Source organism: Somniosus microcephalus, chromosome 14 (assembly GCF_052327205.1).
Source record: "Somniosus microcephalus isolate GS21.2 chromosome 14, FLI_Smic_1.0, whole genome shotgun sequence".
In the NCBI taxonomy this organism is placed as follows: Eukaryota; Metazoa; Chordata; class Chondrichthyes; order Squaliformes; family Somniosidae; genus Somniosus; species Somniosus microcephalus.
The window spans coordinates 101,050,273-101,070,696 of record NC_141000.1 but is presented as its reverse complement, the minus strand read 5'-3'; the positions used below and the strand labels follow the sequence as shown (position 1 = coordinate 101,070,696).

The 20,424-nt window shown below is 48.4% G+C and overlaps 2 protein-coding genes across 6 annotated transcripts in view; one reads left to right on the top strand and one right to left on the bottom strand.

Annotated features, from left to right (window-relative positions):
- Positions 1-9,197, bottom strand: part of eva1c (eva-1 homolog C (C. elegans)) — a 165,824-nt gene extending 156,627 nt beyond the window's left edge. For 3 of the 5 annotated variants that reach the window (XM_086007057.1, XM_086007053.1, XM_086007055.1), the window contains exons 1-2: positions 7,490-8,519; positions 5,567-5,825 (exon numbers count right to left, since the gene is read on the bottom strand). In XM_086007057.1, coding sequence (XP_085863183.1) covers positions 5,567-5,678 — 112 coding nt within the window. In that variant the 5' untranslated portion in view covers positions 5,679-5,825; positions 7,490-8,519. Of the gene's footprint in view, positions 1-5,566; positions 5,826-7,489; positions 8,520-9,048 lie in introns of those variants that run through there. The other 2 variants (XM_086007054.1, XM_086007056.1) reach the window with 2 other exon arrangements.
- A 9,986-nt stretch (positions 9,198-19,183) lies between these two features.
- Positions 19,184-20,424, top strand: part of cpox (coproporphyrinogen oxidase) — a 34,223-nt gene continuing 32,982 nt past the window's right edge. The window contains exon 1 of the mRNA XM_086007052.1: positions 19,184-19,886. Within this exon, the coding sequence (XP_085863178.1) occupies positions 19,349-19,886 (538 nt within the window). The 5' untranslated portion in view covers positions 19,184-19,348. The remainder of the gene's footprint in view (positions 19,887-20,424) is intronic.

The following is a 20,424-nucleotide window of genomic DNA, read 5'->3' as shown; positions in this document are numbered from 1 at the left end:
TATTTTTCCCCTCTCGGGTACTATGCACTCACCATCCCTAATCCAACTTTTCACTGTCTTCCTACTCTGCTGCTGCCGTCCCAAGCTTGAGTCCCCCTTGGATGAGCACACCGCTACCCTCTGTGCCTCTTTAGGCATTCTCCAAAGGGCCCATCGAGGCACTGTTACTGCCTCCTTATGAGCACCAACCCCAACTGCCCCATCCTCCTCTCTCTCTGACCTTCTTGCCCAGTGTGCCCGCTGGAGGCTAATCTCAACAAACGCCTTCTGTCCCGTTCACCTCACCCACTGCTGCTTCCCTAGACCTGGCCAGTGAATCAACAATCACCGCACCTCTTCAGATTTCCCTCCTGAACATCTGTCCGCTCACAAACACTCACAGTCTGCATCATCAGCGGCTAGTGTGAACGCCTGCCTCCTCCTGCACCGGCGCACCGTGGCTGCAGTATATACTATCTAAAGGATGCACTGCAGCAACTTGTCAAGGCTTCTTCGGCAGCACCTCCCAAATCTGCAACCTCTACCACCTAGATAGACAAGGGCAGCAGGTGTGTGAGAACACCACCACCTGCAAGTTCCCCTCCAAGTCACAAATCATGCTGACTTGCTGACCTACCTCTTTGACTAAGCTTTTAGTCAGCTCTCCTAATATCTCCTTCTTTGGGTCAGAGTCAATTGTTGCCTGATTATGCTTCTGTTAACATAATTCCGCTACATATACTGCAAGTTGTTGTTGGAGTGGGTTAAAAGAAAACTAAAATAAGTCACTTTTAAAGCATTAGAAACTCTAGGATAAAGCTTAATAATGGCTTTTCCTGGAGTTTCCTTTTACTTTCACTTTTTCCTTGAAATCATGATTAGCCTTATACTTCACACAAAATTTTTTTTTTTTTTTTTTTAATTGTTTTGTTAAATAATTGCCTGCCACTTGCGAAGTTCAGGAAGCAGTTAAGCCCATGCTTCTAGCTGTGGCCATGACTTACTGCTTGCATTTCGGAAACAGCACTCTGGTCCTGAAAACTGCTTTGCAGCTGAAAAATTAGAGGAAAAAAAAGTGCACAATTGAAGAATTCAGATTGGTCTACTTCTCGTTACTCTTACTACTTCCCCCATACCTTGCCTGCCCCCCACTGCATGCAGGGCTTCATGTGGTGACATGATCCACATAGCAGTAAGGCTAGTCCGGGATCACATCACCTGCTGTACTTTCGGGAAGAGTTTAATCAAACAACAGCTCAGACTAAGTGAACAACTTGAAAAATACATTATTAGGCAAAGTCTGAACATCAGCAAATATAACATTTTCTATTGTATGGTACTGGTGCATAATGTAATCAACAGAGAGTATCAAGCACTAGATTTCACAAAGTACTGTCATTAAACAAGTAAAAAAAGTATGGCACTTCTAACCTTGCTTGTTTATGTATAAATAGCCCTATGCCGAACACAAGACTCTGGGGGGTAAAAATTCGGTTGCTTTGCGCCTCCCATTAGCACCCTAAGAGCGTGCTAACGGGGCGCAAAGCAAATAGCGCCTGGGCGCAGTGCCGCCCACACCTCCCGCGAAATTCAGTGGGAGGTTAGTGGTGGCGCTAACCGGTAGCGCCCCACGGTGCTGCGCCGCCGGCGTGGACATCATTGCCATGCGCAGCGCCCCGCTCACACCCCGGCCACAATCTTCGGGAGTGCCCCCTGACTTACCGCTGGACGCTATGTCCGACGGGGTCAGGGGGCCCTACCTGCGGCCGGGGAGGCGCAATTTAAAGGAGAGGTGCTGGGCGGCCATTTTTGTTGCTGGCCGCCTGCCAACACCTGCCTGCGCTCCCGTCCCTGGCCTCCTGCCAGCACCTGCCTGCGCTCCCGTCCCTGGCCTCCTGAACCCCCCGTGGAGTGCCGGCTTCACTCCAAGAGCCCGGCACTTCTCTTGAGTGCCGGGCTCTTTTGCCGGCACTCCCGATCCCCAGGGGCCCAGCTGGGCCCCGGGTCGTGCTGCGCAAGGCCCCTCTGCTTTAAGAAATGAAGGAAGGCCTGCAATACCGCGGCGCGACGTGCCACAGCACCACAGAAGTGCCCCGCATCCCTCTTGGGGCGCAACCACTCAATTTACGGTGCGGGGGCGCTAATTTTTCCGGGGCACTACTCAATTTTTAGCCCTGGGATTTCTATTTGCACCATACTTGGAACTGGCTCAATACAGGACCAACTAAATTCTTTGCTATCCCACAACCCCCGACACAAATGCTGCTGATTTAGATCAAATCTCTCAACAAATGTAAGCAGGGGAAATATATTTAATGTGATTCACAACATTAGTGGGCCTCCCAAACCTGCGACCTTTACCACCTAGAAGGACAAGGGCAGCAGGTGCATTGGAACACCAACACCTCCAAGATCCTCTCCAAGTCACACACCATCCTGACTTGGAAATATATTGCTGATCCTTCATCGTTGCTGGGTCAAAATCCTGGAACTCCCTCCCTAACAGCACTGTGGGAGTACCCTCACCACACTTGCAACAGTTCAAGAAGGCGGCTCACCACCACCTTCTCAAGGTCAACTAGGGATGGGCAATAAATGCTGGCCTTGCCAGCATAGCCCACATCCCATGAATGAATTTTAAAAAACATGCTTACAATTTCCTCAATTCATCTGTCATCTTCTATTTATGTTAAAAAGTAACCTCGCCATCAGCACTCATTTTAAAGAACAGTTAAAGAGAAATGCATGATGCAATATGCTGGAGCAGCAACATAGGGCACCACAGAGTGGTGGGATGTGGGTTCATGTTTGTTATCTTCCATCCCATTGAGTTGGTTATCTGCGTCATGTCCCATGTAGGAGTGGAGGCTGAATGCTTCCCGACAGAGAAAATCCGAGGGAGCGTCATCCAAAGGCTGGTCTCACATACCACTCAGCTGCTATTATTATATTATAGTTACAGTGCCGTGTGCTGCTGAGAGACCGAAGGTACATTGCTGGCTGCACCTTGCTGTGGGTTGCACTCTTCCTAGCCAGGTTAGAGCTCCACTGATGTGTATTTGGTTGTATGTGAAGGATCATCTCTCCCAAGTGGGTAATTTTTAACACTAGGGGTAAGTGGAAACTTGGAGGGAAACTTTCATCTACCTACCACTCCATTCATGCTGGAAAACAATGTCATTTCCAGGTACTGATGGGTGGAGCTTTCACCACATACGCACCGCCCGGTGGTACCAGACGTAGAGCGGCTGAATAGTGGTCCTTAAAGGTACCGGGTAGACCACACCAAAAACATGGCATAAATCACAGTGCCATGAATGCTCCTAATGGCCCCACAAAAATATTCTCACCAACTACTCAGTTCCATCCACCACCCCATGATTAGCTCCCCCCCCCCTACTGAAGTTAAACTTCCAGCTTAGCTCGGCAAATGAGCTGCCATATTTTCGCCGGTCCGCATTGGCAGGCTACCTGCCAGTGCTCGTTGAATGCTCGCAGCTCGGTGAAACACGCAAATGAGGCCTGACCATGAAAATAATTCAGGCCTCTTGCTATTGTCATCAAGTGGGCAGTGCAATTGCTCCACCCACCGCCCGCTCGATGTGCGCTATCATTGAGAATTAGCCTACGGTTTCTTTCATAACATTCAATGCCAAGCGTAAAAGTCTGAGGAGGTCCAACAGGCCACCAAGGCACTTTAAACGTGTCTTCACACTGGGCTGCAGTTATACGACGCTGGATATGATTCCCAAGTAGGTCATGAGACCAACTTCTCGAGTGGTATTACAACTCTTGGCTTCAATGCAACAACAACAAGAACAACGTGCATTTATATAGCACCTTTAATGTAGTTAAACATCCCAAGGCGCTGCACAGGAGTATTTTAAGACAAAAAAATTTGACACCGATCCCCATTTGGATAAATTAGGACAGGTGACCAAAAGCTTGGTCAAAGAGGTAGGTTTTAAGGAACGTCTTAAAAGGAGGAAAGAGAGGTAGAGAGGTGGACAGGTTTAGGCAGGGAATTCCAGAGCTTAGGGCCTAGGCAACAGAAGGCGCGGCCACCAAAGGTTGAGCGATTATAATCAGGGATCCTCAAGAGGGCAGAATTAGAGGAGCGCAGATAGCTCGGGGGTTTGTGGGGCTGAAGGAGATTACAGAAATATGAAGGGGGCGAGGCCATGGAGGGATTTGAAAAGAATGAGAATTTTGAAATCGAGGCACTGCTTAACCAGGAGCCAATTTAGGTCAGCAAGCACAGGGGTGATGGGCAAATGGGACTTGGTGCGAGTTAAGACACCGGCAGCCGAGTTTTGGATGACCTCAAGTTTATGTAGGGTGAAATGTGGGAGGCCAGCCAGGAATGCGTTGGAATAGTCAAGTCTAGAGGTAACAAAGGCATGGATGAGGGTTTCAGCAGCGGATGAGCTGAGTCAAGGGTGGAGACGGGCGATGTTATGGAGGTGGAAGTAGGCGGTCTTTGTTATGCTGCGGATATGTGGTCAGAAGTTCATTTCAGGGTCAAATATGACACCAAGGTTGTGAACAATGTGGTTCAGCCTCAGACAGATGTTAGGGAGAGGGATGGAGTCAGTAGCTAGGGAACGGAGTTTGTGGAGTTATACTGCTGCTCTTGCACGGCTGTGTACTCAAAACTGCTTTGCATTAATGTGAAAGTAGTACAGTAGTAAAACTGTTACCTAAGCAATTGGTTTAGGGTGACAAAGGTAAAGGTTTGGGAGCAGATTGGCCAGCTGCCCATTTGCTACAGTGTGGCCCAGGGAAACGTGGGAATATTGAAAAATGAAGAGGGAATTTTAAAATTAGAGAGTTTAATAAAAGAACATTTTCACCATGGCTGAACAAGAGCAGCAGCATTTCTACTGTCCTATTGACTGGCATACTTCAGCACAAATTATATCATTTTGCATGTCTAGCCAAAAACTGTTTACAATGTCAGCATTACCCCCTGCAAGAGCAAGTACCACACATTTTAACAAAACATATGACACTGAATTATGATTACCTTTAATATGCTTGTGTTTTTCTATTCATGTTTTTCACAAGTATACCAAAACTGTTTCAAAACATTCTACAGCAAGAGCTGTGTTAATGCACAAAACTGAAATTATAGAATCATCCATATATACATAGTAATCTCAAATAGATGGCAAGCTGAGTTTAAAAGGGATATAATGATGGTCGACCCTCCCCCTAATTGATGATCACAAATACAGATTTGCATTTGTTATGAGAAGGTATGAGACTCCTCTCCCTCCGACACCACCCCCACCCCATTCCATTTGTTTCAGGATACAATATCCAGTTCAGTTTCCAATCTTATACAATTCAATTTACAGAAAATAATTAAACATAGTCAACATGCGCTGACTGGATACGCAACGTGTATGAAGAACATATTCCTCATTGACAATAGCAACCAGCAAAAAACTTGACCATACAGGGTAATAAAGTCTCATATGAAACAAGTGCTTGCAACAAATACTGAACTTCTTGATTACATTATTGCTTTGGGATCATTGCGCCCACTAGTTTCTATGCAAAGTGCTTAAAAATATCCTCTTACCTGAAAAAATGCCTGAGGCGTTCATCTCTTTGGTCCGGAGAAGTATAAGAATATAGATCACGCTGACAAGCACTGGTATCTGTCTCCTTTGACGTCCCTCGAACAGGGGCATCGTGTATGTGCAGCCAGAAGTTCACATCTTTTTAAATCCTCCCTTGCACGCACAGTTCGAAGTGACGTCCTCCTCAGGCGTGTTAGGCACGGGCCTGGAGTGTCCCGCCGGGGAAAGAGCGGTTAAAACCAACCGGTTCCCCAACCCCTAAAACAAAATAATGCACGCTAAGGGCACGCGGACAAGTCGAGCACACACCCACCTGAGCGTGTGATAGGTACAGAACACGCCAACAAGGGGAGGGAGGCGAGGACAATACAGAACCCACCACCTGAGGGCAAGGGGACAGTACAGAACTCACCAGCTGAGGGCAAGGGGACAGTACAGAACCCACCAGCTGAGGGCAAGGGGACAGTACAGAACTCACCACCTGAGGGCAAGGGGCAGTACAGAACCCACCACCTGAGGATACAGGGACAGTAAAGAACTCACCACCTGAGGGCATGGGGACAGTACAGAACCCACCAGCTGAGGGCAAGGGGACAGTACAGAACTCACCACCTGAGGGCAAGGGGCAGTACAGAACCCACCACCTGAGGGCACAGGGACAGTAAAGAACTCACCACCTGAGGGCATGGGGACAGTACAGAACCCACCACCTGAGGGCAAGGGGACAGTACAGAACTCACCACCTGAGGGCAAGGGGCAGTACAGAACCCACCACCTGAGGGCACAGGGACAGTACAGAACCCACCGCCTGAGGATACAGGGACAGTAAAGAACTCACCACCTGAGGGCATGGGGACAGTACAGAACCCACCACCTGAGGGCAAGGGGACAGTACAGAACCCACCGCCTGAGGATACAGGGACAGTAAAGAACTCACCACCTGAGGGCATGGGGACAGTACAGAACCCACCACCTGAGGGCAAGGGGACAGTACAGAACCCACCGCCTGAGGATACAGGGACAGTAAAGAACTCACCACCTGAGGGCATGGGGACAGTACAGAACCCACCACCCGAGGGAGGCGAGGACAGTACAGAACCCACCAGCTGAGGGCAAGGGGACAGTACAGAACCCACCACCTGAGGGCAAGGGGACAGTACAGAACCCACCAGCTGAGGGCAAGGGGACAGTACAGAACCCACCAGCTGAGGGCAAGGGGACAGTGCAGAACCCACCTGAGGGCACAGGGACAGTACAGAACCCACCACCTGAGGGCAAGGGGACAGTACAGAACCCACCACCCGAGGGCACAGCGACAGTACAGAACCCACCTGAGGGCACAGGGACAGTACAGAACCCACCAGCTGAGGATACAGGGACAGTACAGAACCCACCACCTGAGGGCAAGGGGACAGTACAGAACTCACCAGCTGAGGGCAAGGGGACAGTACAGAACCCACCTGAGGGCAAGGGGACAATACAGAACCCACCAGCTGAGGGCAAGGGGACAGTACAGAACTCACCAGCTGAGGGCAAGGGGCAGTACAGAACTCACCAGCTGAGGGCAAGGGGACAATACAGAACCCACCACCCGAGGGCACAGCGACAGTACAGAACCCACCACTTGAGGGCACAGGGACAGTACAGAACCCACCAGCTGAGGGCACAGGGACAGTACAGAACCCACCACTTGAGGGCACAGGGACAGTACAGAACCCACCAGCTGAGGGCACAGGGACAGTACAGAACCCACCACTTGAGGGCACAGGGACAGTACAGAACTCACCACCTGAGGGCACAGGGACAATACAGAACCCACCACTTGAGGGCACAGGGACAGTACAGAACCCAACACCCGAGGGCACAGGGACAGTACAGAACCCACCACTTGAGGGCGAGCAGGAAGCTACAGAACCCACTACCTGAGGGTGCGAGGACTGATTCTCAGGCGCGCCCAGTTCAGGCTGCGGGCCAACGCTGCTGGTTTCCGCGTTAAATTACCGCCAGTTTTACGCTTCAATTTTGAGGCTCCAGTTCCGGGTGGGTCTTCAGTTTCAGATTGGAAGTTTTAACTGCAGTTACAACTCATTCCTGATCGCAACTGCCAAGTGTTATTTTGTATCTCAAGTTATAATGCAACTAGTTCCTTCCCCACGTGCTGCCGCGTTCCCTTGCCAAGACAGGTCCCAAAATACGATCTCCAACTTTTTTATCGCGCAAAGTTGCTCTTTTTGCTCACAAGAGTTTCCAGTTTACTTGCCACTGCTTCTTTGCGGTGTCGCCCTTAGTTTCGCCTCAGATTGGTGTTATTGCCAGTACGGTGGGGGCTTCGCATTGATTTGGAAAGTTTCAGTTACAGTAAGTGTTCCACGCCCAGATAGCGCTGGCTGGTCTCTTCCCGAAAGCGGAGAGGTAACATTTACTCTCACTTTACCGGTATACAGTATCCAGCACGCTTAGCATTGTAATTCCTGTTTACAAACGATGAGTCCTTTAAACATGTGTATCTGCTTGATTTTTAAAAACATCAGCTTCACGTTGCGCAATTCAGGTATTCCCTGCTCCGAACAGCTGCTTCTGTTCGAGGATTTGGTTCTGGCGAGCTTTTAACCTCATGTAGTCACTGTTCGCATTGTGAGTGTTGCTGCCTTAAGCTCTCCTGGATTTAGAAAAACCTTCGGTTAGATCTTCCTCTAAAGACCTTCGGGTCCTTGTAGCGGACGAGTGGTGTCGCCTTCATTCCCAATTTGCGGAATCTTTTCCCGTAGTGTTGGTTTTTCCATCACCTTTCCACCCCCGCCCCGCTCCAGTTCCTGCAGGATCTCGCTTTTTGCCAAGTGTATGAACGCGGTGACGCTTTGCTCCTCACACGCTTGTCACTTTCACTGTGGGCTGAAATCGCTCAACTTTCGACCCCGTTTCTTTTAGTTCCATTTCTGTAGTACTTTTTCTCTCCCCCCACCCCCCGTTTGCTTTCTGTCTCCTTCCCCCTCCCGGTTTTCCCCTCTGGAGGTGTGTTGCTAATCCTGTCGACCACCCCTCGGCTCCCGGTGAAGCTCCAACTCAAACCCACCGGCACTAAAATAACCAGTTGCCACTCGTAACTGCGCAAATATATATTTTTAAAAATCAAAATGACTACAGCAATTCCGTTCCTATTCCATATGTGCCTGAGTCAGACTTTTCCGCGTTCTGGTCAAAAATGCTTTTCTAAAAAATAGTTGGGTAACTTTGGCTAAAAATCAAACTGCGAGTGTTTCGGTTGTTGAATTGACAACATGAAGGCGTCACCGACTGTGGGCGGAACGAGTTGGAATCCTGTTCTCCCTAATAACCCTAAATTAATGGAGACTGCAACTTTTCTTTTCCAGCCCAATTATGGATCAGGAACACGAACCTGATCCGAGCGCTTGGGTTTAGAAGATATATATATATACCATTGTTACGGTTCGTTATACAAAACCATGGGGCTGATCGGTACCTGAAAACACAGTGCGCAGCAAACAAACCCAGCTGTCATGCGAGAAAGGTGGCGAGGGGCAGGGCCAGTTCCAACTCCTTTGAATAATTCACCGCATCAAAAGGCACCTGTGACGTCTAGTGTTGTTTTGCCAAGAAACTTCAGCAATCTTACCCCCAGTGGGTTTTTAAGTGCAGAATATCCGGCTCCACGGGACCTGAGTCACTTGATGCAGCAACATTATCATTATTTAATTCTTATTTCAATGCAACTTAGTCGTTCAAATATATGATCAATGCATTCAAAAAATAAATTGGGGTTTCCGCCGCACTCCTATTGACCCGATTTGCACCACGCAAATCAAAGTTGTGCACAAAGCTCGCATCTTTTAAAATGTTGAATAGATAACGTATTTCAAGTAAGCGAGTAAAGATGTGTTGCTGTATTTCTTTTTACATTGCAGTGCAGCTCCCTCTTGTGGCAATTGAATCGGAATTGACCACAAAGTACAGTATCGCCTTTCTTCAGAGCATCAAGTAATCGCTCACTTCTTTCGGCTTTTTTTTTTACTATCCCTAAATGGCATAATTTCTCTTATTTTTTTTCTTGTTAATATCCAAGAGTCACTCCGAGCCATCGTTAGTAATCCAATTTACATAATTCTTGAAGTTTCAGTCGAGTCACTCTCGACGACATCAACAAGTGCGAGGCAGTACAATTTCAACCTTAGTTGAGTGAATACTTCTCCACGGTATTCATTATATCAAATATTTCAGTCAAGAACATAAAGTATGGAATGAAAAAAAAGCTAATGCAGCCTTTGGGGCCCACTCATTTCACAGAGCATGTGCAATCCATCCTATCGTGAAGTGTAAACATGTTGAGGGAAAGTTTCTCATAAATACTCCCTGATACATGAAATTTACGAATTTTTAGCCATCTCCACAACTCAAACATTCATGTATGCTGCAATTTTTTCAATCTAATTTTCACATGGGCTTGCTTGAACAGTTTTAACTGAATTGTGCAAAGAGGAAAATATTTTAATAATCTCATGTTAGAAAAGTTTAGAATTAATACTTTCACAGCACATAATCACTTTAGACAATCATTTTGCAGGATTTATATTTGATACTAAATAATTAAAAGACTGTACAAAGGAAGCTAACTTTATCAGCGATTTTAAAAATATGGGCATTGTACTTAAATATCATCCATCTATCTATCTATCTATCTATCTACCTGATATCCTGAGGTTGTCAAAGATGCTATTTAAATGAAAGTTCTTTCTTTCCCTTTCTCTGTAACCTCCTTCACCTCTGCAACTCTCCCCTCTCAAACGTTCTGTTCCTCTGACTCGCCTTCCCTCCCTTCTCACTCTCATTTAGCTGCCCACGTTTTGGAATTCCCTGCCTAAGTACCTTCGCTTCTCCCCCTGTCTCTCCTCCTTAAACCCACCTCTTTGACCAAGCTTTTGGTCGCCCATCCTAATATCGCCTTCTTTGGCTTAGCATCTATTTATTTCTGATTATGCCTCTTTGAAGCACCTTGAGACATTTTTCTACTATAAAGATGCTATATAAGTTGTTGCTGTAATGAGGGATGGGCAAGAACGCAGCCTTGCCTGCCCACATCCTGAGAACAATTTTTTAAAAATCACTGCATTCATTTTGGCAGTAACCTCCTCCCAGGCATTGTGCACTGTTCTCCTCTCCTGAAAGTGCCTTGGAGACCCACAAAGGCCGTGCAATCACCACCTCTATTGCAGCATCACTGAGTCTTGCAATTGTCTCTCAGTTGGTGTGCAGTGCCACTCCTAAGTCACTTGAGCTTGTAAACTAACCAGATTCGAACTCCAAACTCTGCTGTGTTGTTAGTTGCAACAGCTACTTCAATTCAAAGTTACAACCACAGGCATGCAAGCCTCTAGACCAAGCCCTCGTGGCTGGTGGGAGCTCGTCAAGAATATGGAGATAAGTGACAACCCAGAAGTTCAAATGGAAAGAGACCTGCATCAACAGCCATTCCCGTCTCCCTCAATTTCACACCGCACTAATGCCACCATCAAAACTTTTACCCTCATGTGAGTGCGAGAGCACAGGTGTGGGCAATACTCTAAAATGTAATGATTGGACCAAGGTGAATAAAGTGCAATAAAGAAAGAAAGACTTGCATTTATATAGTGCCTTTCACGACCACCGGACGTCTCAAAGCGCTTTACAGCCAATGAAGTATTTTTGGAGTGTAGTCGCTGTTGTAATGTGGGTAACGCGGCAGCCAATTTGTGCACAGCAAGCTCCCACAAACAGCAATGTGATTAATGACTAGATAAACTGTTATTGTTATGTTGATTGAGGGATAAATATTAGCCAGGACACCGGGGAATAACTCCCCTGCTCTTCAAAATAGTGCCGTGGGATCTTTTACATCCACCTGAGAGAGCAGATGGGGCCTCGGTTTAATGTCTCATCTGAAAGACGGCACCTGTGACAGTGCAGCACTCCCTCAGCACTGCACTAGAGTGTCAGCCTAGCTTTAGGTGCTCAAGTCCCAGGAGCGAGACTTGAACCCACAACCTTTTGACTCAGAGGCGAGTGTGCTACCGACTGAGCCACAGCTGACAATGCCCAAAACATCATCAGTTTTGATTAAAGGTACACAACCAAAACATTACAGCGTGCCTTTTCTCTTTACAGGTGCTTACTGACTTCCTGCGTATTTTCCAACATTTTCTGTTTTTATTTCAGGTTTCCAACATTTGCAGTTTTCCCTTTATTTCCCATAACACCATTCTGACTCAGAGTCAAGAGTGCTACCACTGAACCACAGATGTCAGCTTTAGCTCAGTGTCACACTCTTCCCTCTGAATCAGGTGGCGGCTTCAAGCCCTCCTGCAGAGATATGAGCACATAGTCTAGGATGCGATTTCAGTGCAATACTGAGGGAGTGCTACACTGTTAGAGGTGCCGTCTTTTGGATGATATATTAAACTGAGCAAAAGCAAAATACTGCTATTTCTGGAAATCCGAAATATAAACAGAAAACGTTTAAGGTCGGTGACCTTTCGTCAGAAGTTATTATCAGTAATGGTGACCATGAAAACTGTCGTAAAAACCCGTCTGGTTTACTAATGTCCTTTAGGGAAGGAAATCTGCTGTCCATACCTGGTCTGGCCTATAAAAAGAAAAAAAGAAAAAAGAAAGACTTGCATTTATATAGAGCCTTTCTCAACCACTGGATGTCTCGAAGCGCTTTACAGCCAATGTTACTTTTGAAGTGTAGTCACTGTTGTAATGTGGGAAACATGGCAGCCAATTTGCACTCAGCAAGCTCCCACAAACAGCAATGTGATAATGACCAGATAAACTGTTCTTGATATGTTGATTTGAGGGATAAATATTGGCCAGGACACCAGGGATAACTCCCCTGCTCTTCTTCAAAATAGTGCCATGGGATCTTTTACGTCCACCTGATAGAGCAGACAGAAGCCTCGGTTTAATGTTTCATCTGAAAGATGGATATATATGACTCCAGACCCACAGCAATGTGGTTGACTCTTAACTGCCCTCTGAAATGGCCTAGCAAGCCATTCAGTTGTAACAAACCGCTGCAAGAAACAATAATAAGAATAAAACTGGATGGACCACCCGGCATCGACTTTGGCACTGGCATCAGACATGATAAAGGCACACCCAGCCCAGTCGACCCTGCAAAGTCCTCCTCACGAACATCTGAGGACTTGTGCAAAAATTGGGAGAGCTGTCCCACAGACTAGTCAAGCAACAGCCTAACATAGTCATACTCACAGAATCATACCTTTCAGCCAATGTCCCAGACTCCTCCATCACCATCCCTCGGTATGTCCTGTCCCACCGGCAGGTCAGACCCACCAGAGGTGGCGGCACAGTGGTATACAGTCGGGAGGGAGTGGCTCTGGGAGTCCTCAACATTGACTCCAGACCCCATGAAGTCTCATGGCATCAGGTCAAACATGGGCAAGGAAACCTCCTACTGATTACCACCTACCGCCCTCCCTCAGCTGATGAATCAGTACTCCTCTATGTTGAACACCACTTGGAAGAAGCACTGAGGATAGCAAGGGCACAGAACATACTCTGGGTGGGGGACTTCAATGTCGATCACCAAGAGTGGCTTGGTAGCATCACTACAGACCGAGCTAGCCGAGTCCTGAAGGACATAGCTGCCAGACTGAGCCTGCAGCAGGTGGTGAGAGAACCAAAACGAGGAAAAAACCTACTTGACCTCGTCCTCACCAATCTACCTGTCGCAGATGCATCTGTCCATGGCAGTATTGGTAGCAGTGACCACCGCACAGTCCTTGTGGAGACGAAGTCCTGTCTTCACACTGAGGACACCCTCCATTGTGTTGTGTGGCACGACCACCATGCTAAATTGGATAGATTCAGAACAGATCTTGCAGCTCAAAACTGGGCATCCATGAGGCACTGTGGGCCATCAGCAGCAGCAGAATTGTATTCTACCACAATCTGTAATCTCATGGCCCGGCATATCCCTCACTCTACCATTAACATCAAGCCAGGCAATCAACCCTGGTTCAATGAGGAGTGCAGAAGAGCATGCCGGGAGCAGCACCAGGTGTACCTAAAAATGAGGTGCCAACCTGGGGAAGCTGCAACACAGGACTACATGCATGCTAAACAATGGAAGTAGCATGCTATAGACAGAGCTAAGTGATCACACAACCAACGGATCAGATCAAAGCTCTGCAGTCCTGCCACATCCAGTCGTGAATGGTGGTGGACCATTAAATAACTGATGGGAGGAGGAGGCTCCATGAACATCCCCATCCTCAATGATGGCGGAGTCCAGCACGCAAGTACAAAAGACAAGGCTGAAATGTTTGCAACCATCTTCAGCCAGAAGTGCCGAGTGGATGATCCATCTCGGCCTCCTCCTAAGGTCCCCACCATTAGAAAAGTCAGCCTTGGTCCAAACATGGACAAAAGAGCTGAATTCCAGAGGTGAGGTGAGAGTTACTGCCCTTGACATTAAGTCAGCATTTGACCGAGTGTGGCATCAAGGAGCCCTAGCAAAACTGAAGTCAATGGGAATCAGGGGGAAAACTCTCCACTGGCTGGAGTCATACCTAGCACAAAGGAAGATGGTTGTGGTTGTTGGGGGTCAATCATCTCAGACCCAGGACATGGCTGCAGGAGTTCCTCAGGGCAGTGTCCTAGGCCCAACCATCTTCAGCTGCTTCATCAATGACCTTCCCCCCATCATAAGGTCAGAAGTGGGAATGTTCACTGATGATTGCACAGTGTTCAGTTCCATTCACAACTCCTCAGATAATGAAGCCGTCTATGCCTGCGTGCATGTCGACATTCAGGCTTGGGCTGATAAGTGGCAGGTAACATTCGTGCCACACAAGTGCCAGGCAATGACTATCTCCAACAAGAGAGCATCTAACCACCACCTCTTGACATTCAACGGTATTACCATCGCCGAATCCCCCAACATCAACAAAGAAACTTAACTGGACCAGCCACATAAATACAGTGGCAACAAGAGCAGGTCAGAGGCTAGGTATTCTGCGGCAAGTGTCTCACCTCCTGACTCCCCAAAGCCTTTTCATCATCTACAAGGCACAAGTAAGGAGTGTGATGGAATACTCTCCACTTACCTGGATGAGTGCAGCTCCAACAACACTCAAGAAGCTCAACCCCATCCAGGACAAAGCAGCCCGCTTATTGGCACCCCATCCACCACCTTAAACATTCACTCCCTCCACCACCGGCGCACCATGGCTGCAGTGTGTACCATCTACAAGATGCACTGCAGCAACTCGCCAAGGCTTCTTCAACAGCACCTCCCAAACCCACGATCTCTACCACCTAGAAGGACAAGGGTAGCAGGTGCATGGGAACACCACCACCTCCAAGTTCCCCTCCAAGTCACGCATCATCCTGAAATGGAAATATATCGCTGTTCCTTCATAGTTACTGGGTCAAAATCCTGAAACTCCCTCCCTAACAGCACTGTGGAAGTACCTTCACCACGTGGGCTGCAGCGGTTCAAGCAGGCGGCTCACCACCACCTTCTCAAGGGCAATTAGGGATGGGCAATGCTGGCCTTGCCAGCGATGCCCACATCCCAGGAACGAATAAAAAAAAGACTGGAACATGTTACAGATGTAATGGGTTTTAAGCAAGTACAGAGACAGAGAAAGTGGGGGAGGGAAGGAAAGAACAAAAGGGTGGAAGGCAGGAGTGATTAAACGGCAAAAGGGTTAATGGTGCAAGGCAAAAGGGAGTGGTAATGGTACAAATAAAGCAACAAAAGATGGGTCTAGAGGAGGTGTAAATGGAAACAGCAGAATTATTACCAGCACCTGCTGTCCGAAAAAATGGGAACAGTGGTTATGATCTGAAATTGTTGAACTCGATGTTGAGTCCAGAAGGCTGTAAAGTACCTAACTGAAAAATGAGATGCTGATGCTTGAGCTTTGTTAAGCTTTATTGGAACAGGGTAGGAGGCTGAAGACAGAAAGATCAGACTGGGAATGGGGCGGAGAATTAAAATGGCAAGCAACTGGAAGCTCAGGGTCACGCTTGCGGACTGAACAAAGTTGTTCAGCAAAGCGATCACCCAATCTGCATTTGGTCTCCTCAATGTAGAGGAGACTGCATCGTGAGCAGCAACTGCAGTATATTCATTTGAAAGAGGTACAAGTAACTCACTGTTTCACCTGGAAAGAGTGTTTGGGGCCCTGGACGGTGGGAAAGGAGGAGGTGAAAGGGCAGGTTTTGTCTCTCCTGCACTTGCATGGAAAGGTGCCATGGGAAGGGAAGTCAGTGTTTGGGATAATGGAAGAATGGACCAGGATGTCTTGGAGGGAACGGTCCCTTCAGAATGCTGAAAGGGGAGAAGAGGGGAAGATGTGTTTGGTGGTGGCATTGTGTTGGAGGTAGCGGAAATGGCAGAGGCTGATCCGTTGACTGTGGAGGCTGGAGGGGTGGAAGGTGAGGACAAGGGGAACCCTATCGTGGTTCCGGGAGGGAGGGGAGATGTGAGGGCAGAAGTGTGGGAAATGGGACGGACACGGTTGAGGGCCCTGTCAACCAAGGTGGAGGGGAATCCTTGCTTGAGGAAAAAGGAAGATGTTTTGGAAGCACTGGTATGAAAGGTGGCATTGTCGGAACAGATGCGATGGAGATGGAGAAACTGGGAGAATGGAATGGAGTCCTTACAGGAAGTGGGATGGGAGGAAGTATAATCAAGGTAGCTGTGGGAGGCAGTGGTCTTATAGTAGATATTGGTTGTCAGCCTAATCCCAGAAATGGAGCTAGAGAAGTAGAGGAAGGGAAGGGAAGAGTTGGAGATGGACCATGTGAAGCTGAGGGAGGGGTGGAAATTTGAAACAAAGTTGATGAAATTTTCCAGTTTGGGGCGAGAGCATGAAGCAGCACCGAGACATGTGCCAGAAAAAGAGATGAGGGAGGGGACCTGAGTAGGACTGAAACAAAGAATGTTCCACGTATCCCATGAAAGGCAGGCATAGCCAGGACCCATGCGGGTTTCAATAGCGACACCTTTTATTTTGGAGGAAGTGCACGGAGTCAAAGGAGAAGCTGTTCAATGTAAGAACAAGTTCAGCCAGGTGGAGGAGGGTGGTGGTATTGGGACTGGTTGGGCCTCTGTTCAGGGAAGAAACGGAGGGCCCTCAGGCCGTCCTGGTGGGAGATGACGGTGTCGAGGGACTGGACGTCCATAGTGAAAAGGAGACGGTTAGGGCCAGGAAACTGGAAATTGTTAAAGTGGCAGAGGGCGTCGGAGGAGACTGGAGAAGGGGTGAAAAATAGAGTCAAGATATAAATAAATAGTTATATGGGGCAAAAACAGGCTGAAACGATAGATCTACCAGGGCAGTCCTGTTTGTGGATCTTGGGAAGGAGGTAGAAGGGGTTGTGCGGGGTTGGGGGACTATGAGGTTGGAGGCCATGGGGGGGGGTGGTGGGGGGAAGATCTCCAGAGGTGATGAGGTTGATGATTGTCTGAGAAACAATGGCTTGATGTTCAGTGGTGGGGTCATGGTCCAGGGGAATGTAGGAGGAGGGGTTGGAGAGTTGGCGTTCAGCCTCCGCAAGGTAGAGGGTTGTTCGCCAAACAACAACAGTGCCGCCCTTGTCAGCAGGTTTAATGGCAATGTCAGGGTTGGACCTGAGAGAACCGGGTTCTGCAAGTTCAGAGCGAGGTAGGTTAGTGAGTGAGGGGAGCAGAGAAATTGAGATGGCCGATGTCACGCTGGCAGTTGCCAATGAAAAGTTCTAGAGAGGGTAAGAGGTCAGAGGTTGGGGTCCAGGTGGAATGAGAATTCTGAAGACAGGAGAAAGGGGAGGGGTGGGTGACTCCTGGCCAAAGAAGTAGGCACAGAGGCGAAGAAGACAGAAGAAGAGCTCAGCATCGTGCCGGGCTTGAAATTCATTGAGTGTGTAAGGGGATGAAGCTGAGGCCCTTGCTGAGAACTGATGGTTCGGGGTCAGGGAGGGGAGGGGTCAGGGAGGGGAAGGTCAAAGGGGATGGTGCAAACACGGTAAAGGGTGAGATTGGAAGGAGGGATGGGATCAGCGGAAAGTGAAGGGGAAAAAGGATGTGGAGGGGCATTGGCATCTAAGTGGTGTTGAAGCTTGCTGTGCTTGACTCCTGAAAGGAAGAAAGCAAGTTTTTTGTTAAAGTGCCAGATGAGGCGCAGGATGTAATGGAAACTCAACCACTGTTTGCTCTCTCAGGTGGAAGGTTGGGGGGCGGGGGGGGGCGCGCGGTTCTCCTGGTATCTTGGCCAATTTCACAAAATATAGAGAACGGTAGCATAGTGGTTATGTTACTGAACTAGTAATCCAGAGGCCTGGACTAATGATCCAGAAACATGAGTTCAAATCCCACCACAGCAGCTGGGGAATTTAAATTCAGTTAATTAAACAAATCTGGAATAAAAAGCTAGTATCAGTAATGGTGACCATGAAACTACCGGATTGTTGTAAAAACCCATCTAGTTCACGAATGTCCTTTAGGTAAGGAAATCTGCTGCCTTTCGATGCCTGGCCTATATGTGACTCTAGACCCACAGCAATGTGGTTGACTCTTAACTGCCCTCTGAACCACTCAGTTGTATCAAAGGGCAATTTGGGGTGGGCAATATGGCCACATCCTGTGAATGAATAAAAAAAAGATTTATCTCATTGCTGTTGCAAATTGGCAGCCTCCTTTCACTGCATTGCAATAGTGACTATACTTCATTGGCGGTGAAGTGCTTTAAGGACGTCCTACGGTAGTGTACTCTTTTGGTGCACACTATAAACAAATAAACTGCAACTAAAAAACTATTAAAGAAAACGTAACAACTTAAATTAAAATTTGGTTGATGCACTCCAGTCCCTGCGGTGCCCACCGGTCGCGGAAGGCCTCGAGCGTGCCGGCGGACACCGCTTGCTCCATCTCCAGGGCCACCTGGGCGTGAACGTGGCCGCGGAAGAGAGGCAAGGCAGTCGGGCCGAACGACCCCCTCGACCGCCCACTGCCTGGACCAGTTGATAGCCACTTTGGCCAGGCCCAGGAGCAGTCCTACCAGGAGGTCCCCCGATCTGCCCGCTCCCCTCCACACCGGGTGACCAAAGATCAAGAGGATGGGACTGAAGTGCAGCCACAAATCCAGGAGCAGCCCCTTCAAATAATGGAATAGGGACTGCAACCTCTCACATTCGATATATACATGGAACACGGACTCCTCCAGGCCGCAGAAAAGGCAGGCGGCCTGGGAGTCCGTGAACCCTACTTAAAACTTTATTCCTACGGTAGCGTGAGGCGCTTTGTAAATGCAAGCAAAATAACAACAAAAAATGCTGGAAAAACTCAGCAGGCCAGGCAACATCCGTGGAGAGAAAATAGAGTCAACGACCCGAAACGTTGACTCTATTTTCTCTCCACGGATGTTGCCTGGCCTGCTGAGTTTTTCCAGCATTTTCTGTTGTTATTTCGGATTTCCAGCATCTGCAGTATTTTGCTATTGTAAATGCAAGCTCTTGATTGCTCTCGCGCCTATCAAACTACAAATCCCAGAAGACACCCCTCCCTCGGTTGCCCATGCGTCCTGGCTCCTCCTCCCGAGTCTCAGGGCAGCCCCGCCCCACGCTGCTTCTTCCGCCTCCCCGCTCTTTGAAGTCGCCGCTCGCCAGCCTTACCTGGGGAAGCGCAGTGCGATCGGGTCGGGTTGTAGTTGGTCGTCGCGCATCCCGGCTTGGAAGGTTGTGTCGGCGAGAGCGGCGCGTGCCAGCCTGTGGCCATGTCCCAGCTCCTCGCGCTGTCCCGCTGCGTGTTGTGCAGCGGCAGCCGCCCGTTAGCTAAAGCCAAGGCGTTGCAAACATCAGCTGCAGCGCAGCAGCACGGCGGCATCGCCGCCGCCTTGTTTCTGGCAGGAAGATCCGCCGCTCGCCATCGCTTGTGGGGCGTGAGATGGCTCACCGTTCGGAAGATCGCACCGCCGGACGCTTTCCGCAAGAGGTTCCTGGTTGGCACCGCGGTGCTGGTCGGAGCTACGATGGCCGGCTTCGGCTTCGGCCGCAACCGGGCTGTGATGGCTGCGAAAAGCTTGCCCGCACCGGCCGGCCGGGACCCGCAAGCACTGAACGAGATGTTGCAGAAATGCAGTCACTTCATGTCGGATCCGGTGACCGACATCAACGCGCTGCTGGAAAATAAAGATGACATGAGGACTAAGATGGAATTGCTGATCATGGATGTTCAGGCTGATGTTTGTAACGCCTTGGCTGAAGTCGACGGTGGTCAGGGGCTCAAAGTCGACCGATGGACCCGCAAAGAAGGTAAACATTTCCCAGTGCAGGTCTACGTGCAAATGGCCATGTTTCTTGAGTACAGTAGAGGAAGTTGTGGGGCAACACAACACTCGTGGCTGTGTGAATGAAGCGTACAGATATTCTGTTGACAAACGTATGCTCACGTTGTTAGGGCAGCAACTCTAGATCAGATGTTTTGAGTACTTTCAATTTATTTTGCATTTAAATCAGCTGCGATCTTAAAAGTAATTTTGGGGAAGGAAGAGCCACGCAACAGGTTATTTGTGTATCAATGCTGCACTTACGTTTTTTAACGGTAGGCATTTCCGAAATGCATTTTCAATGGAAGTGACTGTAAACATGTACAGAGTAAATGAATTGGGATAATATAATATTTTTGTATCTTAAAAAAAACTTGAACAATATTACATGTTCTACTACTTAATGGAAATATTTCCAATTTCAGTTTCACATCATTAGTATTCAGTTATAAGCACCGTACACCTGTGAGAAACACACGACAAGCACGTGCAAATTATTGACAGCGTAATGACAGAAATATTGA